The sequence below is a fragment of the Arvicanthis niloticus genome, chromosome 13 (assembly GCF_011762505.2).
Source record: "Arvicanthis niloticus isolate mArvNil1 chromosome 13, mArvNil1.pat.X, whole genome shotgun sequence".
NCBI classification, from domain to species: Eukaryota; Metazoa; Chordata; class Mammalia; order Rodentia; family Muridae; genus Arvicanthis; species Arvicanthis niloticus.
This window is the reverse complement of record NC_047670.1, coordinates 75,934,232-75,960,492: the sequence shown is the minus strand read 5'-3', so window position 1 is coordinate 75,960,492 and position 26,261 is coordinate 75,934,232. Positions and strand designations below refer to the sequence as shown.

Sequence of the window (26,261 nt, the reverse complement as noted above, 5' to 3'; positions counted from 1 at the left end):
GCTGGGCTGGCAAAGGAGCATGAGCCAGGTTGATCATGTCACTTCGCTAATGATCTCTAGGACATTACAAATAGCCCTTACATCCTGACATCCTTCTAGCCTACACACAGCATCCAGGTCTGAGGTGACAAGAGACCCTCAACACACTGCCAGGATACCAGCGCTGCAAGGAAAGGTTATTCCTAACTGAACAGAGCCTGCTGGAAGTAGCATTTACACCCCACACCACTATGCAGGTGTGCTGGGTGAGCTCACAGCTGCCCCCCAGGCATGCCCAGCCCACTAATCATTCACAGCTCGACAGCTCCTCTGCCCAACCCACTTCTAAGGGGATAAAAGGGGACCTAGAATCTCCTAAGTTACAGAGCCACCCACAGCGTCCTGTTGAACGCCGACCTCCAGCACCTCCCCGCCACCAGCGCTCCGTGCTCCTCCAGGAACAAACCATCATGTCTCGCCAGTCGAGTGTGTCCTTCCGAAGCGGGGGCAGCCGCACTTTCAGCGCCGCCTCTGCCATCACCCCATCCGTCTCTCGTACCAGCTTCAGCTCGGTGTCCCGCAGTGGTGGTGGTGGTGGTGGCAGGATCAGCCTTGGGGGTGCTTATGGAGCTGGGGGCTATGGCAGCCGGAGCATGTACAATGTGGGGGGCTCCAAAAGGATATCCTTCAGTTCTGGCGGAGGCAGCTTCAGGAACCAATTTGGTGCTGGTGCCGGTGGCGGCTTTGGCTTTGGAGGAGGAGCCGGCAGTGGATTTGGTTTTGGTGGTGGAGCTGGTAGTGGCTTTGGCTTCGGTGGTGGAGCTGGCTTTGGTGGTGGCTATGGGGGAGCTGGCTTCCCCGTGTGCCCACCTGGAGGCATCCAAGAGGTCACCGTCAACCAGAACCTCCTCACCCCCCTGAACCTGCAAATCGACCCCACCATCCAGCGGGTCAGGACTGAGGAGAGGGAGCAGATCAAGACCCTCAACAACAAGTTTGCCTCCTTCATCGACAAGGTGAGACATGGTCCTTCCTAGGGCAGCCTGTGTGTCTGCAGTGAATGCTGAAGAGAGGTGGAGGGAAGAGGCTTCAGACTTGGCTCTGATATTGCCTTTGTTTCTAGTTAATCTCTGCCCTGGTTCTGTGCTCCTCTTTAGTTAGACTGGCATCTGGAAATCAGAGTCAGGGTTCCTCTTCTCCAGAGGTTGCCCCATAAGAGTGTCTGATCTCAGTAGACTGAGATGACCTGAGGACTCACATACCAGACAATTGTACTGAGGCCTAAGTGTCTATAGAACAGTCTAAGAACCTTTTCAGCCCCAGTGCTAGTTAGACCACACTTCATCCACCTACTTCTGGGCTGGCTGTCCCCTGTCTTCCCTAAAGGGATGATGTTGGGAGCATCAGTGCCTATTGTTCCTCACAGGACACAGGCCAGGCACTGAACACAGATTTTGTGGGACAGCATGTGACAGGTGTCACACTAGTGAAAACACCACAGAAGCCTCAAACCCAAACTTTTCCCTCCTATACTCACCCCCACCCCCAACCCAGGTGCGGTTCCTGGAGCAACAGAACAAGGTCCTGGACACCAAGTGGACCCTGCTGCAGGAGCAGGGCACCAAGACCATAAAGCAGAACCTGGATCCATTGTTTGAACAGTACATTAACAACCTCCGTAGACAGCTGGATGGGGTCCTGGGGGAGAGGAGCCGTCTGGACTCAGAGCTGAGGAACATGCAGGATCTGGTGGAGGACTACAAGAACAAGTGAGCTATGACGTGGGGGAAAAGAGGCATCAAGTTCTTCTTTGTACCAGATACGCTCCATAGCCAGACTGCGGCCTCTGTCTTCCCCACAGGCTAGAAGCATGCATGCACACTACACCACTAAGAAAAGCTCCGAGTCTGACCAGAGTGTTCCAGCCCCAGGCTCAGGCCCCTTTATAAAGCATTTACCTTCCTGCCCAAGTAGCAGCGTGTGTACCTCGAGCCTTCACGCTCTGGGGCTTTCTCCCCAATGCCCTCAAAACACACAGTGTGATGTTTGATAGTTTCCACTCAAAATGGAAGTTGATGCCAGAACTGGGCTTTGGCTCCAGGAATTTCTTTAGCTGCATAAATCAGTTACTCATTCGGGGGCTGCTAGTGTTTTGTTTCTCGGCTTATGCTTTTGACGGTGCTGGAGAGTGAACTCAAGAATGTGTGCATGCTAAGCCAGTGCTCTGCCACCAAGCTACACCTCCACTCCTGCAGGATTATGGGTGAAACGGGAGAGTAGCAGTGACGCTGGAATGAGCTTCTGGCAGGCAGCTTCAGAAAAGGCGGCATAGTACGGGGGCGGGGGAGGGATGTTGCTCAGGGCTCATGGTGTCCCATACTTGTCTGTGAGATGCGAGCAGCCTCTTTTAGTGTGAAAGCTTGCTCACAGTGACTGCACAGAGACCCTTATCCTCTCCTCCTGTCCTCTGACTCATCCTTCCTGTCTCTTTGACCACCAGGTATGAGGATGAGATCAACAAGCGTACCACAGCAGAGAATGAGTTTGTGATGTTGAAGAAGGTGGGTGTGGCGAAGAGAAAGCAGCAGCCCTGGGCTGTGCTTTCCCGGAGGTGGAGCCACTTAAGGTAGGTGCATGTTGGTCCATGCCAACCACCTCTGTGTTCCTTAGGATGTGGATGCTGCCTACATGAACAAGGTGGAACTGGAGGCCAGGGTCGATGCCCTGATGGACGAGATCAACTTCATGAAGCTGTTCTTTGATGCGGTGAGCGATTAACCCAGATTTTCCCTGTGGGTATTTTATTATGACACAATAAATGGGCAGTTTGAATGAAACTCATGTTAAATAAAAGGATCAGTTGACTAACTTCAAGGGTCCCTGTAGGAGCTGTCCCAGATGCAGACACATGTCTCTGACACATCTGTGGTCCTCTCCATGGACAACAACCGCAGCTTGGACCTGGACAGCATCATCGCTGAGGTCAAGGCCCAGTATGAGGACATCGCCAACCGCAGCCGAACAGAGGCTGAGTCCTGGTACCAGACCAAGGTGAGTGCTAGTTTAAGTACCCCCTGAGAGAGGAGATGCACCTGTATAGGGCTGTCTAGGACTCCAGGCAATAACAGTGCTAAGGGAAAGACTCTCAAGGCTACCGAGGCCACATGGCGTGGGTTGCAGGAGGAGCCAGCTATCTATTTTCTACAGAGCCCAGGAACTGGAGCAATTTTCATGTCAGTAGCTTTAGAAGAACAAAGACTCTCAAGAAGTTACTTAAGAACAACCCTTTCTTGAAAAGGCCCAAATCAGCCCCAGACCCCAGAGGATTCCACCACTGGCCACCTCCTGTCAGTTCCTGCCTGTGAACTTGGGGAAAGAGCATCCCATCCCACATTAACTGTGTCTTTCCTCTCTTCTGGTGGCTTTAGTATGAGGAGCTGCAACAGACTGCTGGCCGCCATGGCGACGACCTTCGAAACACCAAGCATGAGATCTCTGAGATGAATCGAATGATCCAGAGGCTGAGATCTGAGATTGACAACGTCAAGAAGCAGGTGGGGAGGAGTTAAAGGAGGACAAAGGAGGTCCCATTTGACATGTGTACAAACTCACACACACACACACTCTCACACACTCACACACACACTCTCACACACACACACATTCACACATACACACTCACATACACATACACACTCACACATTCACACACAGACTCAGACATACACTCTCACAGACACTCACACACACACATTCACACACACACTCACGTACACACACAGAGCTGTGACAATTCACAATGTTGATGTTGCCATATTCAGCCACTCATATGAGCCATGATAGATACTGAGTTCATATACTGAGTTCTTTCTAGGCCTCCAGGTTTGATATGTCCAACTTAGGGTCTCAGAAAAGGACAGTGTGCATCAGTTCAGCTACCCATGTCTCTCCTCTGCTCCCTTTCTCTCTGCAGTGTGCCAACCTCCAGAATGCCATTGCTGAAGCTGAGCAGCGTGGGGAGCTGGCTCTCAAAGATGCCAGAAACAAGCTGACTGAGCTGGAGGAGGCCCTGCAGAAGGCCAAGCAGGACATGGCCCGGCTCCTGCGCGAGTACCAGGAGCTCATGAACACCAAGCTGGCCCTGGACGTGGAGATCGCCACCTACAGGAAGCTGCTGGAGGGCGAGGAGTGCAGGTGGGCAGACAGTATGGTGCAAGTGGCCTAGAGAAAGCGTTTGATGAGGGATGAAAGATACATACACAAATGGCTGAACATCCCCTCTCCCCGTTTCACTCTGACATGTGGGCATACTGCCAGCCTTGACTGGCATCTTTGGCTTACTGCCTATTTCACGCGCTTGGACTCTGTCCTCCTCAACCAACTAAGATGTGTCCTGCACCGTGTCCCCTTTCTGCTTTTGCACATGTTCTTTTCTAGACCTGATGTCTGTGTCACACCCACCTTTACCCCCATCTTCCTCATTCTCCTGGAACACCTTCCTCTGGGAAGTTGTTTATGACTGCTCTTGCTAACCTGGACACATTACCTCTAGGCTCTCCAGCTACTGCATGCTCTTCATTCTTCTGGCACAGGAGGATGAGGGGAGGATGGCACAGTGTGTGGGCTGACCTCCCAGAGAGCATGTGCTTTGCTCTTTGCTCTCTCAGCAATGTAGAGATGTGCAGATGCCTCGCTCCCGGGTGACCCACCCTAACCATGACAACAACCAGTCTTGCTTTTGGGGGAGGGGGAGCGGCGGAGAACAATTTTTTACTTTTATCCCAACTTTCTGTCTTTCAGGCTGAGTGGAGAAGGAGTTGGACCAGTCAACATCTGTAAGTAGCTTTAGAGTGTTAACTCAGAACCCTGCTGTTTCTAGATACTAGATATTCCCCATTCCCATAAATGAATATCAGATAGTGCCAAGTAAGCGGTGGAAGGAGAGGACACAGGCAGGGGCATGAGGTGATGGAGCTCCGTCTGGCCTCCTACAGTATACACACACATTGGACCTTGTCCTAAATCTTTACCTCTACCTTGCCTCTTGGGTCATCAGTTTTCTGTCAGGGACCCCAACTGAATAATTCTTCTGGCTCATTCTGCTACTTTATGAAATAAAGGCCAGGTAAACACTATTTCCTAGGTAGGATCAAACGTGTTAGCTGTGTAGGATAAACCTGACAGACCCGCCTCACTCATCCCTCTCTCCTCCACAGCCGTCGTCACGAACAGTGTCTCTTCTGGCTATGGAGGAACCTACAGCAGCGGCTTTGCCGGTGGCCTTGGTAGTACTGGTTTCGGTGGAGGTGTCAGCACACGCTACTCCAGGGGCAGTGGGGGTATTGGTTTGGGTAGCGGGCTAAGTGTGGGGGGCTCTGGCTTCAGTGCAAGCAGCGGTCAAGGCATAGGCTTCGGCAGTGGCGGTGGCGGCGGCGGCAGTGGCTCCAGCGTCAAATTTGTCTCCACCACCTCCTCCTCCCGGAGGAGCTTCAAGAGCTAAGAAGAGCCTGCTGCAAGAGTCCCGCCTCACAGGCAGCCACAGGCCCACAGAGACTGCTCCTTCTAGGCAGTCCCCCAGGCCACATCTTCTTTTTCCTGGAGAGTAGTCTAGACCACGCCTGCTGCAGAACTACACGCTTTGGTTCCTGGAAGGGAATGAATCCCAACCTCTGGCCTCCCCATGTCTCTCAGTTCTACATTTTGTTGCAAGTCAGTACCTATACATGTTCTCTGATAACCCAGACATCCAAAATATTGCAGAACCCCACCCCTACCCTGATGCCTACCTAAATTTTGTCCTGGTTCTGACTTCCTCCAGAGTGTGTCCAATAAAATGCTTTTATAATATAAGCCCCTGAGTGAAATGGTTTTTCTCCAGGTCTACAATCATTCTAGAAACACCTCAAGGTGGAACCTGTCCAGGTGTGCTTGGTTTCTTTGATGATTTCCAGGGATGATGGGGAGGAGGATAAGGGGAGGGAAGATGAAGAGGATGGGGGGAATGGGGGGAGTGAGGATGAGGAGAGGATAGGGAGGATGGGGGAAGATGGGGAGGGTGGATGGGGAGGGAGAATAAGGAGGGAGGATGGGGGAGTGAGGGAGGATGAGGAAGGGAGAATGAGGGGAGGATGGGGAGGATGAGGGAGGATGGAGAGGATGGGGGAGAGCAGATGGGGAGGGAGAATGAGGAGAGGGAGAATGGGGAGGGAGGATGGGGAGGGAGGATGGGGAGGGAGGATGAGGGGAGAATAGGGAGGATGAGGGAGGGAGAATAGGGGAGGATGGGAAGGGTGGGGAGGGAGGATGAGGGGAGGGAGAATGAGAGGAGGGAAGATGAGGGGAGGATGGGGAGGATGGGGAGGGAGGATGAGGGGAAGATGGGGAGGATGGGGGAAGATGGGGGAGAATGAGATGAGGATGGGAGGATGATGGGAGGAGGATGGGAGGAGGATGGGAGGAGGATGGGGATGCTAGGGAGAGCAGCACCACAGGCTGTCCCCAGGATCCCAGAGGTAGAGGGAGGAAGCTGCAGAAGCTTGGGCAGCGAGGCAGTCTGTGCAGGGCATGAAGGACAATGTCTACTGAACCATACTTGGGTAGATCTTAGAGCTCTCTGTTGAAGGAGCCTATTTACGTCCAGTTGATTGATAAGAAACAGATAAACGGGCTTAAACAGAGTGGGCAAATGGACTTAATTAAGGCTGGTAAATGAAGACTCTTATGGCACAGACCTCCAAAGGCGTCAAAGATGCTGGGCTTTTTCTAAAACCACGGAGACCAAGAGGGTCAATGCATTTCTTGTTAGTGTCAGTTCACCAAGTTATGCCGAGTTTTACCCGAGAAGGCGCGACCTCTGTGTGGGATTTGACACTTTCTCTTTGTGTGAGCTCCCTTGCATTTATGCATGAGTGTCTGGGAGTGTTAAGAACATCTGGGAAGCCATGTTATGACTCTTCTGAGGTGAAGACTGCTAAGATAGGTACAGGGTACTATGAGGTAGGGGGAGGAAGCTGCCGAAGCTTGGACAGCAATCCGTGTGAGCAGCACGGATTGGCCGAGTCAGCACTTTGAGCAATGTCTGTTGCATTGAGTTCATTGCTATGAGCCCAGGCTGTGTAACTCCATTGTGCAGAACAATTCCTGTTTTCCTAGGAGGAACAGAGGCCCAACTGGGTTATACGGAGTAGGAGAAAACCATCTCTTCCTAAGTAGATCCCATGAAGCAGACCTCAGACCTCTGAGTGTTAGCTTTCCCATGGGCTTTCATTTACTTTGGGGCAGCTATTTTAACTTTGAAAGAAAGGCCTGGTGGAGTCCAGTTCTTTCAAGGCAGTTTGTGGATGTCAAAGACTTAGTCTATTGACTCAGACTGGGGTGCTTTAAGGGATGACATGACTGCAAGACATTAGGAATCAATATTTCTGAGGAGTAATCAGTGCTTCAGAGGCAGGCTGGTTCTCCTTTGGACTCAGTTGCTACAATCCCCAAGGCTACAGGTGTATTCTGTTTATGTCTGGTGGGACCCTCATATAGAATATATAATTGGACCTCCATCATGGACTAAAGTCATGAAGGCGTGTCATCTGGAGTATTTCAGCAGATGTGAATATAATTTATAACCCATGAGGTAAAGGCTCAAAAGAGCTATTCAGCACACTTTTTGATCTTTTTGCTGTGTAAATTCTTTTATAACAGCTGGGATTTCTACTTATATCAAATTGTGGAATCTCGTTTCATTATTCTGCCTCCCCCAATTTTAACTCCTCTCCCTCCCCTCTTTCCTGATTGTGGATGTGACAAGACTGGAATCTTCATGTTGATCTATATCTTTCTCTGGAAAGGCCCCATATCATTATTACAGGGCGAGGGGCTGCTCCCACAGAAATAATTGTGTAATGCCTTGGTTTGGTTTGCCTCTATAGTCCAGAGGAAAAAGTTCGTTTATTCTTCTCAGAGGCCCAGGGAGCATTTGTAGCAGCCAATAAATGTTACAGGGCCTGTTGGAGTGTGGCATCAGCATGCCATGCAGTAGTCACCCGACAGGACTGTTTACTGCAAGGTTTATCAGTCTTTTCCTTGTTCCATATTAGGAGGGTTGTGCTAGCCCGGGCCGTACCACCAACAGCCATGTGGTGAGGGATGCTCACCGAGCTTCACATCAGTCCTGTTTTACAGTAGAACCAGCAAGCAGAGCTTGGTGTGGGTGGGACAGGTAGATGGAATTGGACTGGGACACAGCTCTCAAGGGTATTTTAACGAGAGACCCAATCCTACCTGCTCTTAAGCAGGGATGACTGTGACTCATGAGTCAGACCAGTGAAATCTATAAAGTGGGACTTACAAACGTAACCCAGAGCAACAGAGATCCATGTGTAAAGGCTGCCACACACAGCGTGCAACACCAGCTCACCAAGGCCTTACAGCAGCTTGAAGAACATGCTGCAAGTTGACACAGAACCAGATTGCAAGCCACAGCCAGAGACAGAAAGGCCATTATGGTGGTACAGTTGGGGAATGACAGTCACCACCCTACCCCCCAAACTGTCCTAAGCCCTTTTAGCATCTAGACCCTTGCCCACCGGTGATACCTGTGGGAATTTACTCAAAGCTGAACATAGGAAAGGCAACAACAGTTCCTCCTTACTCAGAGGAGAACTAAGCCCTCAGAGCCAATCACTGTCTCTCAGATGGGAAAGACAGATGATGGCAGAAAATTCTTATTTTCTAGGGTAGACAGACCAACCAGGAGGAAGATCAAAACTGCACTGGACAGACTGCATGGTGGCTCCAGGGATGGGAAGCAGGAATTTTGCCTCTAGGGGGTTCTACCAAGTCTGTGTAGAGAAGACTGGAGAAGAATCCTCTCTCCCCACCAGCAGGGGGAGTGAAAACTGTTTTGAATCAGCCAGAGTTCAGTTCTTAACTGCCTGCCCCTCTCTGGCGATCTGGACAAAAGATTCAATCACAATGGATTGTTCTTCTGTAATGAAATGAGAACACTCCAGATGGACTCCCCAGGAGGCAGGCAGGGCATGGCTATCAATCCTCCTTTAGTGTTTGGTGAAATGAGACTATAATGATAGAACCCAGCAAAATAGAAAGGAGAAGAAAGAAAGGCCCAGGAGAAAATGGACAGGAGATGCTAGAACTCTGGTTGTGAGAATATAAAGCTATAGAAAGTGTGACATGTGTGGGATAGGAGTGAGTACTGGAGCACATGTGTGATACACGTGGGATTGGAGTGAGTAACGGAATACAGGTGTGGCACTCAGTGGGATTGGAGTGAGTACTGGAACACAGATCTACAGAAATGGACAGAAAACCACCAGAGTCAGTGATAACAACCAAGGTCTTCCTAAAATTCCTGTCAGCCACCAAGTCACAGATGAAAGGACACAACGGAAGACAACTGTACCTAGGCATCACTTCACACATCAGAACATCAATGATTAAGAGGAAATGTTTGAAAGAAGACAGAGGAAACAAGCAGCATCCTACCAAGGAATAATGCACAGTAACCACACAAGCAACTTCTTCAAAGAACTGCTTCACTCTGGGACAGGAAGAGACTGGAGCAAGATGGTCAATACTGAATGAAACAAAACCCACTAATCCAGATGTTTGTCTGTTTGGTTGTTTTTTTTGTTTTGTTTTTGTTTTTTTGTTTTTTTTTTTGTTTTGTTTTGTTTTGCTCTGGCTATACAGAGAGTAAGAGAGTTCAAGAGTCCTGGAACTCGCTCTGTAGACCAGGCTGGCCTCGAACTCAGAGATCTGCCTGCCTCTGCCTCCAGAGTGCTGGGATTAAAGGCGTGCGCCACCACTGTCTGGCTGAAGTTCTGTATTTTTTTAAACCTTCTCTACAAAAGTGGAGGACAGTCAGGCTTGGTGGTTTACACTTATAATTTAACCACTAAACAGCTTCATGGAGGAGGATTGCAAGTTCAAAGCCACCCTGGGCTACACGGCAAGTTCAGGGCCTGCTTGGGCAACTTGATAAGACCCAGTTTCAAAATTGAAAAATGCTTTTTAAAACGCTGGGGATGTAGCTCAGTGATAAAAAAAAAAAAAAAAAAAAAAAAAAAAAAAAAAAAAAAAAAAAAAAAAAAAAAAAACAACCCTGCTTATAATGTGCAAGTCCTGGGTTCAATTCCTCGAAAGAGAGAGAGAGAAAGAGACAGAAAGACAGACAGACAGACAGAGACATACAGAGACAGACAGAGACAGACACAGAGGGAGACAGAAAGAGAGAAACACACAGTGAGAGAGAGATAGAGAGACTGAGACAGAGAGACAAAGAGAGAGACACAGAAATAGACTTCATTAGACAAATAAAAATGGTGGAATGTGATGCCTCAGACCTGCCCTGGAAGAAACATTAACACCATTTCTTCACTTAGTAGGAATTCTGTAGAGGCCAGAGATGAATCTATGTTAAAGAAAGAACACTGGAGAAGAAATAAGCAAAGGAAACCTTTATATATTTTTTTTTAATTTTTCTTCTGCATTGATCTAACACAGTCTGCTGAAATTTATAAGTGCAACAATGCTTCCAATGTGTTTGTAATGTATGAATGTAACCATGACAGCCATGTGGAAGACAGGAAGAAGGAAATATTACTCCATGATCATGACAAAGAATGTGCAGTGGCCCCCGAACTGAGGCCGTGTCCTTTGAAAGTAGATGTGACAGCAGATGTGTGGTGCCCCACTGAGTCTCAGCGAGGCCCCAGGAGCCCCTCCTTTAGCTTGCCTTATAGATTCGAGGCAACCTCAAACTCCCAGCAAGGTATTTTGTTTAGATTGTCAGTGTTACTTTTAGATTTCGAAAGTTCAAAACTGCTATGTAGATGCAAAGAGCAGAGAACGGCCGGGTTTGGAGCCAAACAAGAACAAAGGCAGAGCGACGGTAATCTCTGTCTCGGACTCAGTGCGGGGCCACAGGAATCAAGGCCGTGTGGCGTGGGAAAGAACCAAGTAGGGAAACGGACCACAATACCCAGCTCCTAACTAGTCCCGCAAAAATCTAATCAACCCGCCCTTGACAAAGACAAAGGTACTCTGGTGGAGCAGGGAGTCTTTCCAACAGAATTCTGCAACAACGGTGTACCCATTTGTAAAACAACAATAAGCTAGGTACAGTTCTTGCATATTCCACAAAATTATCTGAAGTTGTTCATAGCACATAATGTAAAACTATGGAATTCCTACCAGAAAAAGAACCCAGGCAACTTTGGGCAATGTGTGATATAACAAAACAAAACAAGAAGAAGAAGAAGAGGAGAAAGAGGAGGAGGAAGAGGAGGAGGAGGAAGAAGAGGAGGAAGAGGAAGAGGAGGAAGAGGAGGAGGAAGAAGAAAAAGAAGAAGAAATATCTGATAAGCTGAGCCTCATTATAATTATATATACATATATATATATATATGTATATATAATTATTGTATAATATTATAATTAAAACCCTGAACAAAGACAATGGGATGTTAAGCCACAGACTAAAAGAAAATATTTTCAAAGACTCTCTGATAAGGGATACAGACCCTAACAGAAAATGTACAACAAGTTCTAAAAATTCAGCAATAAGAAAACAAACCACTTAGCTATAAACGCATCAGTGAACTTATAAGACACATCATTGAATTATGCATAGCTGATAATGTATAATCAGATGGCAAGTAAACATAGGGGTGCTATTCAATATCACACATACATCAGGGAAGTGCAAATGAGACATTACTATTTGCCTTGTCAAATGGTGTCCAAACCCAGAACTCCACCCAGTGCCTTGGTGATACTGTGAACAAAGGGTGGTCACAGTCGAAGCTGATGGAGATACAAAGTCCAGTTACTTTGGAACAGAATTTGCTAGTTTCTCACAAAATCAAATATACTTATCCCAGAAATCTAGCAATAATATTCCTGGGCATTTGCTCAAATGAGCGGGAAGTACATGCCAACTGAAGAGCCTCCACACGGGCTTTTAAAGCAGCAGTATCCCTAAATACTAACCATGGAAGAAACCCTGATACCCTTCAGTGGGTGGACAGACAAACTGTGGCATATCAAGAAAATAAGTATTATTCAGGATTAAAAGAAGCTATCAATTCATGAGAGTACATGAAGACAACTTAAATGTACAAAACTACATTACTTAATGTAAATAGGTGACCTGAGAAGATTATGTTCTGAAGCATATCTATCTATCATGTATCTATCATGTATCTATCATGTATCTATCTATCTATCTATCTATCTATCTATCTATCTATCTATCTATCTATCTATTATCTATCTATCTATCTATCTATCATGTATCTATCATCTATCTCTCTATCTATCTATCTATCTATCTATCATCTATCTATCATCTATCTATTATCTATCTATCTATCTATCTATCTATCTATCTATCTACCATGTATCTATCATCTATCTCTATCTATCTATCTATTTATTTATCTATCATCATGATCTATCTATCTATCTATCATCTATCTATTTATCTATCTATCCATCTATCATCTATCTATCTATCTATCGATCTATCTATTTATCATGTATCTATCATCTATCTCTATCTATCTATCTATCTATCTATCTATCTATCTATCTATCTATCTATCTTCTGTCTATCTATCATCTATCTTTATACCTGTTATCTGTCTGTCTGTGTGTCTGTCTCTATTTCATCTATCATAACATTCTGCAAAAAGACTAGAAAGGCTAAAAGGTCAGTGGCCAACAGAAGCAGAAGGGGATAGCTAAGTGAATCGTGGGGTTTTGGGTTCTAATCATATGATTTTTCTGGATTGATGGAATCTCATCATCGAGTATTCTTCAAGACTCACAGAAAAGACAGCAGCTGGAATGGGCCTAAAACTTACCATGCCTTCCAGGTAATGATTCCGTGTCAAGCAGGCTCATCCACCGTAACCATCATACCACCTGCCTGGAGAATGAGCACAGTGAGGCAGAGGCTGCATACTGCTCAATGTTGTTATGAGCCAAAAAATGCTTTAAGAAGAGAAGTCTGCTTCCAAAAATGGCGCCACTGCTTTTGAAAACCAGTACACATTCACTGTTAATGCACAGATTCCATTTTAAGCAAAGTGAATGTTTATGTTCACAGAAATACTAGTATCTTCAACCCCCTTATTCAAGGGAACCCATGGCTGGAAATATCCCAGGAATTCATAAATAGGAATGTGTTAATTGACCATGACATATTCATATATCACTCAGCTACAAAGCATGGAGATCTAAAAACATTTTGTTGAGTGATAAAGCCCAAACACACAATGAATCTATTAATATAATAAATTTATATATAGCATAATACAAGTATAAACATTGTGTAGCTTTTTGGTTGGAGAAATCAAATGTTTTCTTGGAGCAGTGAATTCACGAGGAAGGGGCCCAAAGTATTTCTCTGGAGAGAGGAGCAATGGGAATACATATTCTCTGTTTTGCTGGTATATGGGATATAGAGGTGCATTTATGAGTTTTTCAGAATAAATTGAATTCCATACACTTAAGACCTGTGCATTTCCTCATGTGTAAATTGCACCTTAACAAAATGTGGTTTTAAAAGAAAGGAAAATTATTTCCCACTTCCCATTTCTGCAGTGGAGACAGAGAAAGAAGTGTGCCAGAAAGAGAATCCAGATTTGCCAGTCGACCAAGCGACTCCAGGGCGCAGACTTTCCTAATCACGTTGAGTGTTCCTCTTGCCAGATTAGAAAGATCCAGGCTATTTCTTTCCAGTCATTGAGGGAGGGCAAGTAACGAGGCAAAGGAAGTGGGTCGATCCCTCAGAGGCTTAAGTTGCAACAGAAGAGCCACAGACTTGTGCCAGAGTTATCAATGATCTGTCATTAATCCCAACCTCAGGCTTCAGGTGAGATCATAAAGCCAGAAGGAGCCGCTGGATGCCAGGAAATCCCAGGGCCAAGGCCAGGAGTTTTGCTGTCTAGGGTATTTGTACCTAAGGACCCAAGCAGCTTTGCTAAGAACTTCTGCAGGCAGGATTACTGCAAATGGCCTCAATGTGGAGAAATAACCCACTATGTTCAAAAGGCCACATTTCCCCTAGTTTACCCAGAAGACGAGTGCATTATTAAGACGTGATTCCCTAAGACAACCTCACCTGGACACTTCCATTACACAAGTCAGATGCCGTTGTACTTCATTGGCAGATTGTTAGAGAATCCTGCCCATTCCCTCCCACTCCCCGACCTACTACAATTTTGAAAGCCACACAATGTAGTAGGGCAGGTCCTGTAGTGGTAACTGTAGGAAAACAGAGTACAAATGAGGTAAGGATTACAGGGACACAGGGGAGCACGCTGCTTGGAGGTTGTCCTTTCCCCTCAGCCCTGGCTTGGGTTATTTTAATCTTGGACATATGAGGGAAGAAGCTGCTTGCCACCTCCCCTAGGGTCCTTGCCCCACCCCATCCAGGCACCTCTCCTAGGGTCCTTGCCCTGCCCCATCCAGGCACCTCCCCTACGGTCCTTGCCCCACCCCATCCAGGCACCTCTCCTAGGGTTCTTGCCCCACCCATCCAGGCACCTCTCCTAGGGCCCTACTCTTTCCATCCAGGCATGCCTTGGGCTGGTCCTGTCACTCAGCCGTCCCTTGCCACCTTCCCAGTCACTCTGAAATCTTTAGTATCTCTTCTTACCTTAGATCAAGCTATAGTATCCCTCTGACCAGTTTCTCCATGTTGACCAGACAAGCCACAAGCTGTTCTTCCTTTCAAATATGCTTTCAACTCCAAGCCCAAGTCTGCACTTCTTAATGCTCTAAACATTCCCTATATCATAAGGACAAAGTGGATAAAAAACAGAAGCAGACAGTTTCAAAATGTTTCTCCTGTAACAAAGTTCTCTACGAACAGATGCCAAAATCAATCAATAAAAGAATGATCAGAGATAGTTCTATGATTGTACAGGCATGTGTGCCCCTCATGGCACAGGGCAATTATCAGTCCTGCAGGCACACAGGCGTCCTCAGTATATCCCGACCCCTCTTGTCACATGCCACTTTGGGTGATGAAAATGGAAGTCACAATATTTCTCTTCTTTGTAAAGAATGGGTCCAGGACACATCTCAGCCTCAAAACCACAGTGGATAACATCTGGGGATTAGGGGTCACAGTTCAGAGGTAGTTCAGCGCTCAGAACCAAATGAAGCACTGTGGGAAATGTCTGCAGTGATGTCTTGACTCCTCAGTGGACCTGATGCAGAGCCTCATTCCGCTGGAAAAAAAGTTGCCAGAGACTTCTTTAGTTGTAATGAGAACTACTCAGGTTTTTTGATATGTAACCTGGTTTGATTTTCTCTGTAGAAAAGTGTATGCGTGTGCATGTGTATCTGTTGTCTTTGTGTGTGTGTGTGTGTATCTGTCTGTCTGTCTCTCCGTGTGTGTGTGTGTGTGTCAGTCAGTCTGTCTGTGTCTGTGTGTCTCTCTCCTTGTGTGTGTCTCTTTGTGTGTGTCTGCCTGTCCATCTTCCCCCCATGTGTGAGTCAGTCTGTCTGTCTGTCTGTGTCTATCTCTCTCCTTGTGTGTCTCTTTGTGTGTGTGTGTGTGTGTGTGTGTGTGTGTGTGTGTGTGTGTGATTTCTACTACAAGGAGACTGATGTTTAGTGTGTATCGGGTGTTGTGACTTCCTGATACACTTGGTATGTAATGGCAACCTGTTCATCCCACCCCTGAAGCTGCTGTGGTTGTTCTCACATGTGCCTGCAGCTGCATGTGTACTTCTTTCTCTTGGATACTCCTGAAGGATCGGCTGTGGGATTCCCTGGGAACAGCATCATCTGCCCTGTGGTTTGTGGGATTATGTGCTTAGTCCTAAGCTTTCCATGATCATCAACGGGCTCCACCCAGGGAGGCTGAAAGACAAGGCAAATCATCTTGAGGCGACTTTCCCTGAGCCCAGGCTTCAACACCTCCCTCGGACCCACCTTCATGCTGGGAACAAAGTGAGCAGTGCAGGCTGCCCTCTGGCCAAGAACAGGGCATTCTTCATTCCATGGCCGCCAGAGGCAACTGCGGGCTGGACTCTCTTCCAGCACAGAAAAGAGGCTGGCTTCAGCGGCTTGCCAAGGAGGAAGCATCTGCCATTGAGTTACTCATGCAGATGCTTCTCCCCCACATACTTGCTTGAACTATCACCCTTTGTTCTCATCTTATTATGAAAGGTCCTCACCCGGCTCCTCTGAGAAACAGAACTGCTTGGGGTGACACTGTGGGGCATGACTCAGGGCCACCAGAGAGAACTCAGGCAAGCCTTTTTCCATTCAGGAGTCCCTACTGCCTAGAACCTCCGTGGATAATAAAACAGGGAGGGGGTGAAGTCAGGTGTGTTGGCACAGGCCTTTAATCCCAGCATTGTGAGTTTAAGGCCAGCGTGGTCTACATGGAGAGATCCAGGCCAGCCTGGTCTACATAGCTCTAGATCAGCCAAGGCTACATAGTGAGCTCCTGGTTTTTGTTCGTTCTTTGTTTGTTTGCTTTAAGGAAGGGGTAAGGACTGGAGTCTAGGAAGAGGGAGAAACAGCCCAGTCCTGTCAGACAATGAGAGCAGGAAGGGCGAAAGAGCCAAGTGTGAGCTTATCCTTGAAGGTTTGTGGGGCTGAGAATAATCAGAAACAGAGCTCCAGGAGTGTGTGCACGTGTGCATATGTGCATGTGCACGTGTGCATGTGTGCACGTGTCTATGTGTGTCCTCTCCTCCTGGAGCCTCCTCCCAGTCTTAAAGGTCTCACCACTGCCAACGAGCTCTCTCAGATAAGGTCACTGGAACTGGTTCTCAGAGAGCTCCCTAGCAGTTGACTAAGGAGATTTGATTTAAACAAAAATACTTTATTCTAATTAACTCACCAATAAAGACACCATGCAGCCAGTTTAGGGAAACACTCAGCACTTACCCCTCCAATGGGATTTTATATTCGAATATGCCCTATCTATCCACCAACAGGAAAGACTGTGTCTGGAAATCAAATGACCCTTTATACTTCCAGTGCTATTTGGAGCATATGCCAAACCTGGGGTCAGATATAAGACTGGAGCTAAACCAAACTTTGATGGGCTCAGGGGCTAAAAAGTAAGGTTTCTGATGCAACCAAAGGACACACTTTATTTGAGGGTACCACCCTAAAAAAATACAAAGTGATGTGGCACTGGTCAGTGGCAGCATGTCCCTGCACATTCAGAGTCAGAGACGCAGTAGAGGATGAGCAGATATCCTGGCTCTGAAGGACGGACTGTAACCTATTGGGGTTGTGCCACACCCATGTTCTCTGACCACACAACATAGCTTCTGCAGGTAGTAGGGTGGGTGTCCTGTCAGCTGCATCTCTGGCGAGTGCAGGGACATTCTCCTACATGTGGTTTCCAGGTCCTGGCTAAACATGGCACAGACTTGCAATGTCTCCTACTGTCCTCCAAACACTCCTGCCCACATACATACATACATACTGTACCCGTGTTCTAGCTCCTGAAGCTTCTCATGGATTTCTACACATCAAACTTCTTCATGCTTCCTTTTAATAGTGATACTAGTTCATCCTCACTGAGAACGTCTGTGTCAGATACTATACCAGGGCCATCATGGGAAAGAACTTTCTCATCTCAGCTTCACAACACTGTGAGATAGGTCCAATTTCCTGTCTTGTTTATGGGAGTAAAAGTAAGCACAAATGGTTGGTTCAACGGTTTGCATATGAGCACACAGGAACCTGCTCTGTCTGACCCCAGGGCTCAAGCTCTGTACCAAGGGTTGGCAAAGGGTTTCCTTGAAGGAATGTATAGGGAATTCTCCTGGCTTTGCAAATCAGTCTTGGTTGCCATGGAGTGGAGCAGTTAGAGACACTGAAATAGCCACAGACTAGGGAAGGGGGAAGCCACTTGCTGCATCAACCGGCTTCCTCACCTTGTAGCCCTGCCACACCCATGGCCCCTAACTTGGGAGATCAGAGAATCAGAGCTCCAAACCACGAACACACTTGTTTCCCAGAACTGGGTGGAAGCACATTCTTGGTGAAGAATTGTGCAACAGGGTGGAGGGAGGGCAGCTGTTTCCGTTGTCTCAGGAAGGTATCTCTCTCCTGCCAGACGCTGAGTTAGCACCTTAGAGGGGTAGGGAGCTTCCTACCTTCCTGGATGCTGGGTCCCAGTATGTCTGAGAACTGCAACTGAATTCAAAACAGTAACAGGACCTTACGCAGGCTCTGCTCAGTGTGGGAGTTAGCCTTTCCTCCCACGGTAGCTTCTCTAGCTACATCTTCTCGGAGAACAAGTCTAGAGTTGTTCTGTTTCCGTCATGCGTGGTTCCTAACATATAGACTGAGAAAAGTGGAACCTCACTCTCCCTGAAAGCAAGCTTTCCTTTCAAATTTGGCTTTTCAAGAAGTGAGACTAGAAAAATAAATTGTGATCTGACTTGTGAAATCACCACACCTGTAAAGGCACATCTCAGTGATTCATTGCTGGCTTCTAGGTCCCTCGACTTTCTCTGAACACCCTATTAACATTTTCTGATTCCTAATCCCTAAGAAATGTCTGAACTGATGGTTAAAAAATAGTTTCGGGAAAGCCTGGGAACCTGTGGTCCTGACTATTTGGGGTTCTCTGGTTTAAACCACTTAAGTGCTAAGGAAACATTTTAGCACAGCACAGAGGAGAATGTCAGTGAATGTGACCGTGGAATAAGGAAACATTGTAACACAGCACAGAGGACAGTGTCTGTGAATGAGACTGTGGAATGACTACTTTACTCAAGAATCAGACTGATGGGAAAGCAAACAGTGAAGAGGGAGGAACCAGCTGGGGCAGAGCACCTGTAGAGGTCAGGTGCTGTCTGTCTCTGTCCTCAGGGAAAAGTCAAGTGAAGCTGAACACTTCAGACACAGACAGTGTTAGTCTTACAGTGGAAAAACAATCAACTGCTCTACTCTCAGCTCTTAGTGGGGAGGTTTATATAGGCATTGAGCCCCTCCTGGCCATGTCAAAGCATCTGGAAGGGCAGCTGAGTGCTAGAAAATTAGTTTTATGCAGCAGGCAATGTCTAGATAGGGATGTTGGGCAAATGCATGTATGACTTTAGGAAGAGACTTAGTGGCTGTGGAGGGAGGAGCAGGTGGAAGGGAAAACCTGTGTGGTGAGGGGGCACACAGGGAGTGTCTACATGGGCAGAAAGAAGGGACAATTATCACAGATCAGCTCCTTGTCTCTTTTGTTTGAAAAGATGACTAACTCATGACTTAAGAGAATTTACGTCCAGGCTCATTGTGTTCAGATCAAGTCAAGGCTGGAAGGCAGGAGAATTTGCTCCGTGACTAAAGGACTCCAAAAGCTATCTTCATGTATCATGCCTTTCTAGAACGTGGGGGTGATCTCATTATTTGTAAAGCCCTGCCCAACCCACTCAGCAAGCTCACCTTCAGGACCCAGCCCAAGCCCATATGTACTATATATAAGCCTCTGCCCGGTGCTCCACACAGTCATCTCTTCAGCTCTGCCCTGCCTCTCTCCACTTCTGAGCCTTCTCATCTCAAGGAACCATGTCTACGAAAACCACCATCAAGACTCAAACCAGCCACCGTGGCTACAGTGCCAGCTCAGCCAGAGTGCCTGGGCTCAACCGCTCTGGCTTCAGCAGTGTGTCTGTGTGCCGCTCCCGGGGCAGCGGCGGCTCCGGTGCAGTGTGTGGACGAGCGGGCTTTGGCAGCAGGAGCCTCTATGGTGTGGGCAGCTCCAAGAGGATCTCCATTGGAGGGGGCAGCTGTGGCATTGGAGGAGGCTATGGCAGCCGATTTGGAGGAAGCTTCGGCTATGGAGGAGGAGCCGGGGGTAGCTTTGGCTTCGGTGGTGGAGCTGGCTTTGGTGGTGGCTATGGGGGAGCTGGCTTCCCCGTGTGCCCACCTGGAGGCATCCAAGAGGTCACCGTCAACCAGAACCTCCTCACCCCCCTGAACCTGCAAATCGACCCCACCATCCAGCGGGTCAGGACTGAGGAGAGGGAGCAGATCAAGACCCTCAACAACAAGTTTGCCTCCTTCATCGACAAGGTGAGACATGGTCCTTCCTAGGGCAGCCTGTGTGACTGCAGTGAATGCTGAAGAGAGGTGGAGGGAAGAGGCTTCAGACTTGGCTCTGATATTGCCTTTGTTTCTAGTTAATCTCTGCCCTGGTTCTGTGCTCCTCTTTAGTTAGACTGGCATCTGGAAATCAGAGTCAGGGTTCCTCTTCTCCAGAGGTTGCCCCATAAGAGTGTCTGATCTCAGCAGACTGAGATGAGCTGGAGACTCACACAACAGAGGACTGTAGTGACATGGAAGTCTATATCTATATATAGTGCATTTGGGAGCCATGCCAGCCTCACCAAGCTGCAGCACACTCCAGCAACATACTGCTAGGCTGCCAGTGCCCTCCCTGCATGAGTACTTTGTCATCCTCAGAGAGGTGGCATTGGGAGCTTCACTCTGGATTGACCCTCTCAGACACAGAACCAGGTTCTACCTACACTGAATGGGTTTAGGCAGGCAGCCTGAGAGGGGCACACACACTAGTGAAGGTGTCATACATAGAAGGATGAAATTCAAACTTCTCTCCCTCACACTCAACCCTCCCCCAGGTGCGGTTCCTGGAGCAGCAGAACAAGGTCCTGGACACCAAGTGGACCCTGCTGCAGGAGCAGGGCACCAAGACTGTGAGGCAGAACCTGGAGCCTCTGTTTGAGCAGTACATCAGCAACCTCCGCCGACAGCTGGATAACATTGTTGGAGAGAGGGGCCGCCTGGACTCAGAGCTGAGGAACATGCAGGACACTGTGGAGGACTACAAGAGCAAGTGAGTTACAAGGAAGGAAGAATTCAGTCTCCTAGCTTTATAAAAATGGAAGCCCAAGTCTAGACAAGGGCTCCATGATTTAAGAAAGCTTGCTCACAGAGATGAAACTGACAACTTATGGTTAAAGAGAAAAAGCCTAGGATCATGGAGGGTTATAGGACATTAAGGGACAGAAAAGAAATGAATTACTTAATAGAAATATGACCTTTTAGCTAGATGTGGATATGGTATAGAAATGGGATCTGGGTCAGAGGCTGCCATTGGTGCCATCCGCCCTGTGGCTCCAATGTGGTGCACCCTTCCATTTCTAGATATGAAGATGAAATTAACAAGCGCACAGCAGCTGAAAATGAATTTGTGACCCTGAAGAAGGTGAGCTGACTGACCACAGGGATGGGGTTCTGTGCTTAATGACATAAATGACCTTGTATATCTGGGTCATTCCAGAGAAATAGTAGTCACAGGCACAGAGTTGAATGGTCTGGGGAAGAGAGGTAAACTGATCCCATGTTGTTCGTGGTTTCTTCAGGATGTAGATGCTGCCTACATGAACAAGGTTGAACTGCAAGCCAAGGCAGACAGTCTAACAGATGAAATCAACTTCCTGAGAGCTCTCTATGAAGCAGTAAGCACCTCTTGTCTCTCCTTCTCCTCTGCTCTCACCAAACCCTTTATTTTTTCCTGTGCAAAGTGTTGGACCTCTGCAATCGTCAAAGACAAAGATGACCTCAGTTCTTTCTGTTGTGCAGGAACTGTCTCAGATGCAAACTCACATCTCAGACACATCTGTGGTCCTCTCCATGGACAACAACCGCAGCCTGGACCTGGACAGCATCATCGCTGAGGTCAAGGCCCAGTATGAGGAAATTGCTCAGAGAAGTCGGGCTGAAGCTGAGTCCTGGTACCAGACTAAAGTGAGTATTGGGGTAAAGGCTGAGGAGGATGCCTGGGACTCAGCCTGAACTCCATGAGTCTCTGACTTCAGTAGTGGAGAGACAGTGTATAAAGAGAAGCCGGGTGTTCTCAATGGAAATGTACTGTGTACTTGGGTGATAGAATGAAGTTTTATTCTAAGAGCAAAAGAACCCAGAGATAGATACAAAGTTGCCATAAATGGGGTCCACGGCTCTCTTTGCTTGAGCTGTAATCTGAGCAATGGTCCTCAGAAGACACTTGAGAACATTTTTACTTCCTGAGGGAACTATGGAGTCTGTAATCTCCTAAAGCTTCTCTTGAGGAAAACCCATCACATCCATGATAGTGCATGCTACTTAGAGGTGTATTTGCTTCTGCACATAAAAACTCACATAAATGTTCACTGTTGTATGGACCCTCAGTATGAGGAGCTGCAGGTCACAGCTGGCAGACATGGGGACGACCTGCGCAACACCAAGCAGGAGATCGCTGAGATCAACCGCATGATCCAGAGGCTGAGATCTGAGATTGACCACGTTAAGAAGCAGGTGGGGTAGACAGAGAAATGTTTGGGTTGCTGGTCATTGCTTCCTGTCCTCTAACTCTTGCTCTCTGAAAACCAAGGTCCTGGGGTTCAGCCTCTCCAGAGATGCATAGTCCAAGAGTGTTTTTGTTGCTCTCTCTGCCCAGTGTGCCAACCTGCAAGCTGCCATTGCTGAGGCTGAGCAGCGTGGGGAGATGGCCCTGAAGGATGCCAGGGGCAAGCTGGAAGGGCTGGAGGACGCCCTGCAGAAAGCCAAGCAGGACATGGCCAGGCTGCTGAAGGAGTACCAGGAGCTCATGAATGTCAAGCTGGCCCTGGATGTGGAGATCGCCACCTACAGGAAGCTGCTGGAGGGAGAGGAGTGCAGGTGGGTAACTCCATCCTCTAACCCCTGAGGACACCTCCATGTGTCAGTACTTAGCACAGGATGAGGGAGCCAAAATGCAGGTGGCCAAAATGCTCCCTTTGAGAAACTCCTTGCTGTGCTGGAGAGATGGTTCAGTGTTTAGGAGCACTGACTGTTCTTCCAGAGTTACTGACTTCAATTCCCAGCAACCACATCATGGCTCACAACCATCTATACTGGGGTCCAATGCCCTTTTCTTATGTGTCTGAAATCAGCTATACTGTCCTCAAGTACATAGAATATATAAAGAATATTTTTTAAAGCCTCTTTCCAGGAGATTCTCTCTGAACCTTCACTAGACTGAGGGTTCCCATTGGAATCTATGTGATAGCTGCTTTGTTCTCACCTGCTGCTTTCCTCTCCTAGGTTGAATGGTGAAGGCGTTGGACCAGTCAACATCTGTAAGTACTCTGCTTGCCAGCCTCCCTGTCTCCTGCCCTTGTGACTGGTCAGCTGATCACAGTGTGCTCACCATGTCTGTGGTGTCCTTTCCCTCCTTCACAGCTGTGGTGCAGTCCACCGTGTCCAGCGGCTATGGCAGCGCAGGTGGTGCCAGCAGCAGCTTAGGCCTGGGAGGAGGCAGCAGCTACTCCTATGGCAGTAGCCATGGCCTTGGAGGTGGCTTCAGTGCTGGCAGTGGCAGAGTCATTGGAAGTGGCCTCAGCTCTTCTGGTGGCAGCTCTTCCACCATCAGATACACCACTACCTCCTCCAGCAGGAAGAGCTACAGACAGTGAATTCCCTGTCACCAAGAGCTTGTCCCTGGTCCCAGACACCATGGCTGCAGAACCCTATGCTCAGAACCCTGTGCTCAGGGGTTTCTTTGCTCTGGACCCGCACCTCTGCTCTCTTCATGAGGCTGGGATGGCTGGTTCCTTTTGCTCCTATCTGTCCCCATGTGTCCCCTCTGCTCATCTGTTGATAGTCATCTTCTGAGCTCACATCACAATTTACTCATATTTGGTGCTTCATGTTCTATTGGGGTTCCAGGCTCCTGCCTCTCTACCTCTATCTCTGAGGCTGCCTATTAAAGGGTGTGTCTCTGTCACCTTCATTTTTGAAATCATTGTCTGGGTCCTACTCAAGAAACGAGCAGCTCCCTATCAGTTTCCAATGGCCTGAGAAACACCACCTTTCAACATCATAAACCTCCCTGTCAGTAAGTGTGACCACAGTCACTGGTCCTGTGATGTAGAGTCTGTGCTCATGTGATGTCTTTGCTTTTCTTGATGCTCTTTGCTTCCTTGTAATTGCCAAATAAAGCAGGTTTATAAATAATCAATTTTTCCATGTGCATTTTTTGTGGGAACATTTTCTTTATATAGAAATTGTGTGGCCTTGCTAGACAAGGAGTCATTACTCTTCCCTCTCCCAGCTCTGTATGTCTTCATTCCAAACCCTCACCTGCTTCTTCATTGTCAAATTGATAGTCCTTAGGAGGAGACTCTATTCCCTTCATTTTTCATATGTAAACTTTAATGTATCCGTTTCCCTTGTGTTAAACTCCCTTTCTTCAGAGATAGTGAATAATTGTCAGTTCAGCGTTTTTTCCCGAATGAATTGCCTGTCAGTGAGAACATAATCTCCAGGTGTGAGAATTCCCTCCATGCAAACAGTCCTTATTAGGAATTAGTGATGAGACACCTCTGATGTAATCACCAGCAGATCACAGTACTCAGGCAGAGCATTCGGGTGGAGAAAAATATTCTTGGACAGTCATAGCCAGAGCCTTTTGACAAGAGAATAAGGTATTTGTTTTAGAATTACAGTTGCTTTCATGACAAGGAAGCTTGCTTGACAAGCACCCACAATGGCAGTGAACATTTCCTCCTTCTGACCTGAAATTGCCTTTCTGGAAAGGTGCCCTGAAGGAACAGCAGAAACACAACAAGCTGTTCAGGGACAACCATGCATCCCATCTGTCACATCTACAAATGGGAAATACTGGAGACATTCAAGCTGGTCAAATTAAGGAACTCAAGACTCATTCAAAACCTGAAATTCTCATTTTGCAAATTGTAAAGGCCTCAGGAGACTGTTGTCTTCCTTCTAATACCTTTAATCCTGGATCGTGGATGTTCACAGAATTTTGGTTTGCATGTAGCTGACCAGGTGTGTTACTTTCACTCCTGGTTTATCTTCATGAGTGAGCAGGGCAACCTCAGCTGGAGTGTGAGGTCAATCAGTTGATTCCTTCCTGGGACTCCTTCAGCCCCACTGTTACCTCAAATAACACCCAACATCCTGGCCCCCAAGTACACAAAGCCATAGATATTTTCCTGAGTTTTGTTGTTGTTTCTGGATCTTTCTACATCATTTTCTGTTGGTTACAACATTCTCTGCTCTCCCAACAACACTGGATGCTTGCCACTGTGGTCTCTCTTCACTCTCTGCCCAGAACTCCTTAACAGGAAGAAAAATAATGACACATTTCTAAAATCTAAGCCTTCTCATGACACATGTGCATGGGAGACAACAGAAAAAACAATCACTGACAGGGAATATAGTATATAGAAAATACTAAGAGAAAATCATTTATAATGCGATTTAAATAAAATTTATATCATGTAGTATTTGCACATTACAAATGTAATAAATGAATACTACAAAAGGGCCATAGGTGTGGTTCAGTTGCATAAATATTAGGTGTACAAAGTGGACAGGTATGGTGGCTTATATGGTATTCTAGCCTTTTGGAAGTGGAGACAAGGCTACCTGGGGCAGTGTGCCAAGAGAAACTAGCCCAACTGTTGAGCTCTGGTCATGTGTACAATGGTCCTGTTATATCCAGCAAATATATTTCTGATGATAGTATTCACAAATTTTGGCTACTGAATCTTCCTTCTCTGTTCTGCAGTGATGCCTAAGCCTTGAGGGCAGTGGCAGAAATGTGGTATAGACATTTCAGAGACCCTTGCTCTCTACAGGATGACCAGCTGTGGGTGTCTGTGTTAATCATTATCTACTCTAGAATAAGCTCCTCTGCTTAGGCATGAGACACGCAGGAATATTAAAGATAAGACCGTAATGAATGGCTCATCACTATGTCCATAGCAGAATAACAGTATTAGTTTCTCCTCTAAGGCCTAAGGCTGAGGCAGTCGCCTGTTTCGAGCTGTTTAAGTACCAGAAATGGTATCTATCTTTGAAATGGGTCTTAGATGCAATCAGAGGTGGACATGCCCAAGTAACAAATAATGTCAGACTTGTCAGAATTTCACCTGACTTCTCAACAGAGACTCTAAAATCCAGAAGGGCCTAGGAATACAGTCTGTAGACTCTAAGAGACCACAGATATTATACCCAGCAAAACTTTCAAATACCACATAGGTGGAGAAAACAAGCTATACCAGGACAAAACCAAATTTAAACAATATATTTCCACTAATCCAGCCCTACAGAGGATACTAGAAGAAAAAGTCCAACACAAGGAGGGTAACTACATCCAAGAAAGCACAAAAAAATCAATCATTTCACAAGAGCAAAACCAAAGGAAGAGAATCACACTCCTAATACCACCACCACCACCACCACCACCACCACCACCAGCAGCAGCAGCAGCA

The 26,261-nt window shown here is 47.2% G+C and overlaps 2 protein-coding genes across 2 annotated transcripts; both read left to right on the top strand.

Annotated features, from left to right (window-relative positions):
• Positions 1-350: 350 nt before the first annotated feature.
• Positions 351-5,829, top strand: Krt5 (keratin 5). Its single transcript, XM_034516795.2, has 9 exons — positions 351-995; positions 1,534-1,748; positions 2,480-2,540; positions 2,650-2,745; positions 2,866-3,030; positions 3,408-3,533; positions 3,953-4,173; positions 4,780-4,814; positions 5,196-5,829. The coding sequence occupies exons 1-9, from the start codon at positions 450-452 to the stop codon at positions 5,477-5,479; spliced, it is 1,749 nt and encodes a 582-aa protein (XP_034372686.2). The 5' UTR covers positions 351-449; the 3' UTR covers positions 5,480-5,829.
• A 13,642-nt stretch (positions 5,830-19,471) lies between these two features.
• On the top strand, positions 19,472-23,976 carry Krt6a (keratin 6A). The gene is made up of 9 exons (XM_034516796.2): positions 19,472-20,052; positions 20,619-20,833; positions 21,145-21,205; positions 21,363-21,458; positions 21,583-21,747; positions 22,171-22,296; positions 22,439-22,659; positions 23,065-23,099; positions 23,203-23,976. The coding sequence occupies exons 1-9, from the start codon at positions 19,546-19,548 to the stop codon at positions 23,433-23,435; spliced, it is 1,659 nt and encodes a 552-aa protein (XP_034372687.1). The 5' UTR covers positions 19,472-19,545; the 3' UTR covers positions 23,436-23,976.
• The last annotated feature ends 2,285 nt before the right edge of the window (positions 23,977-26,261 follow it).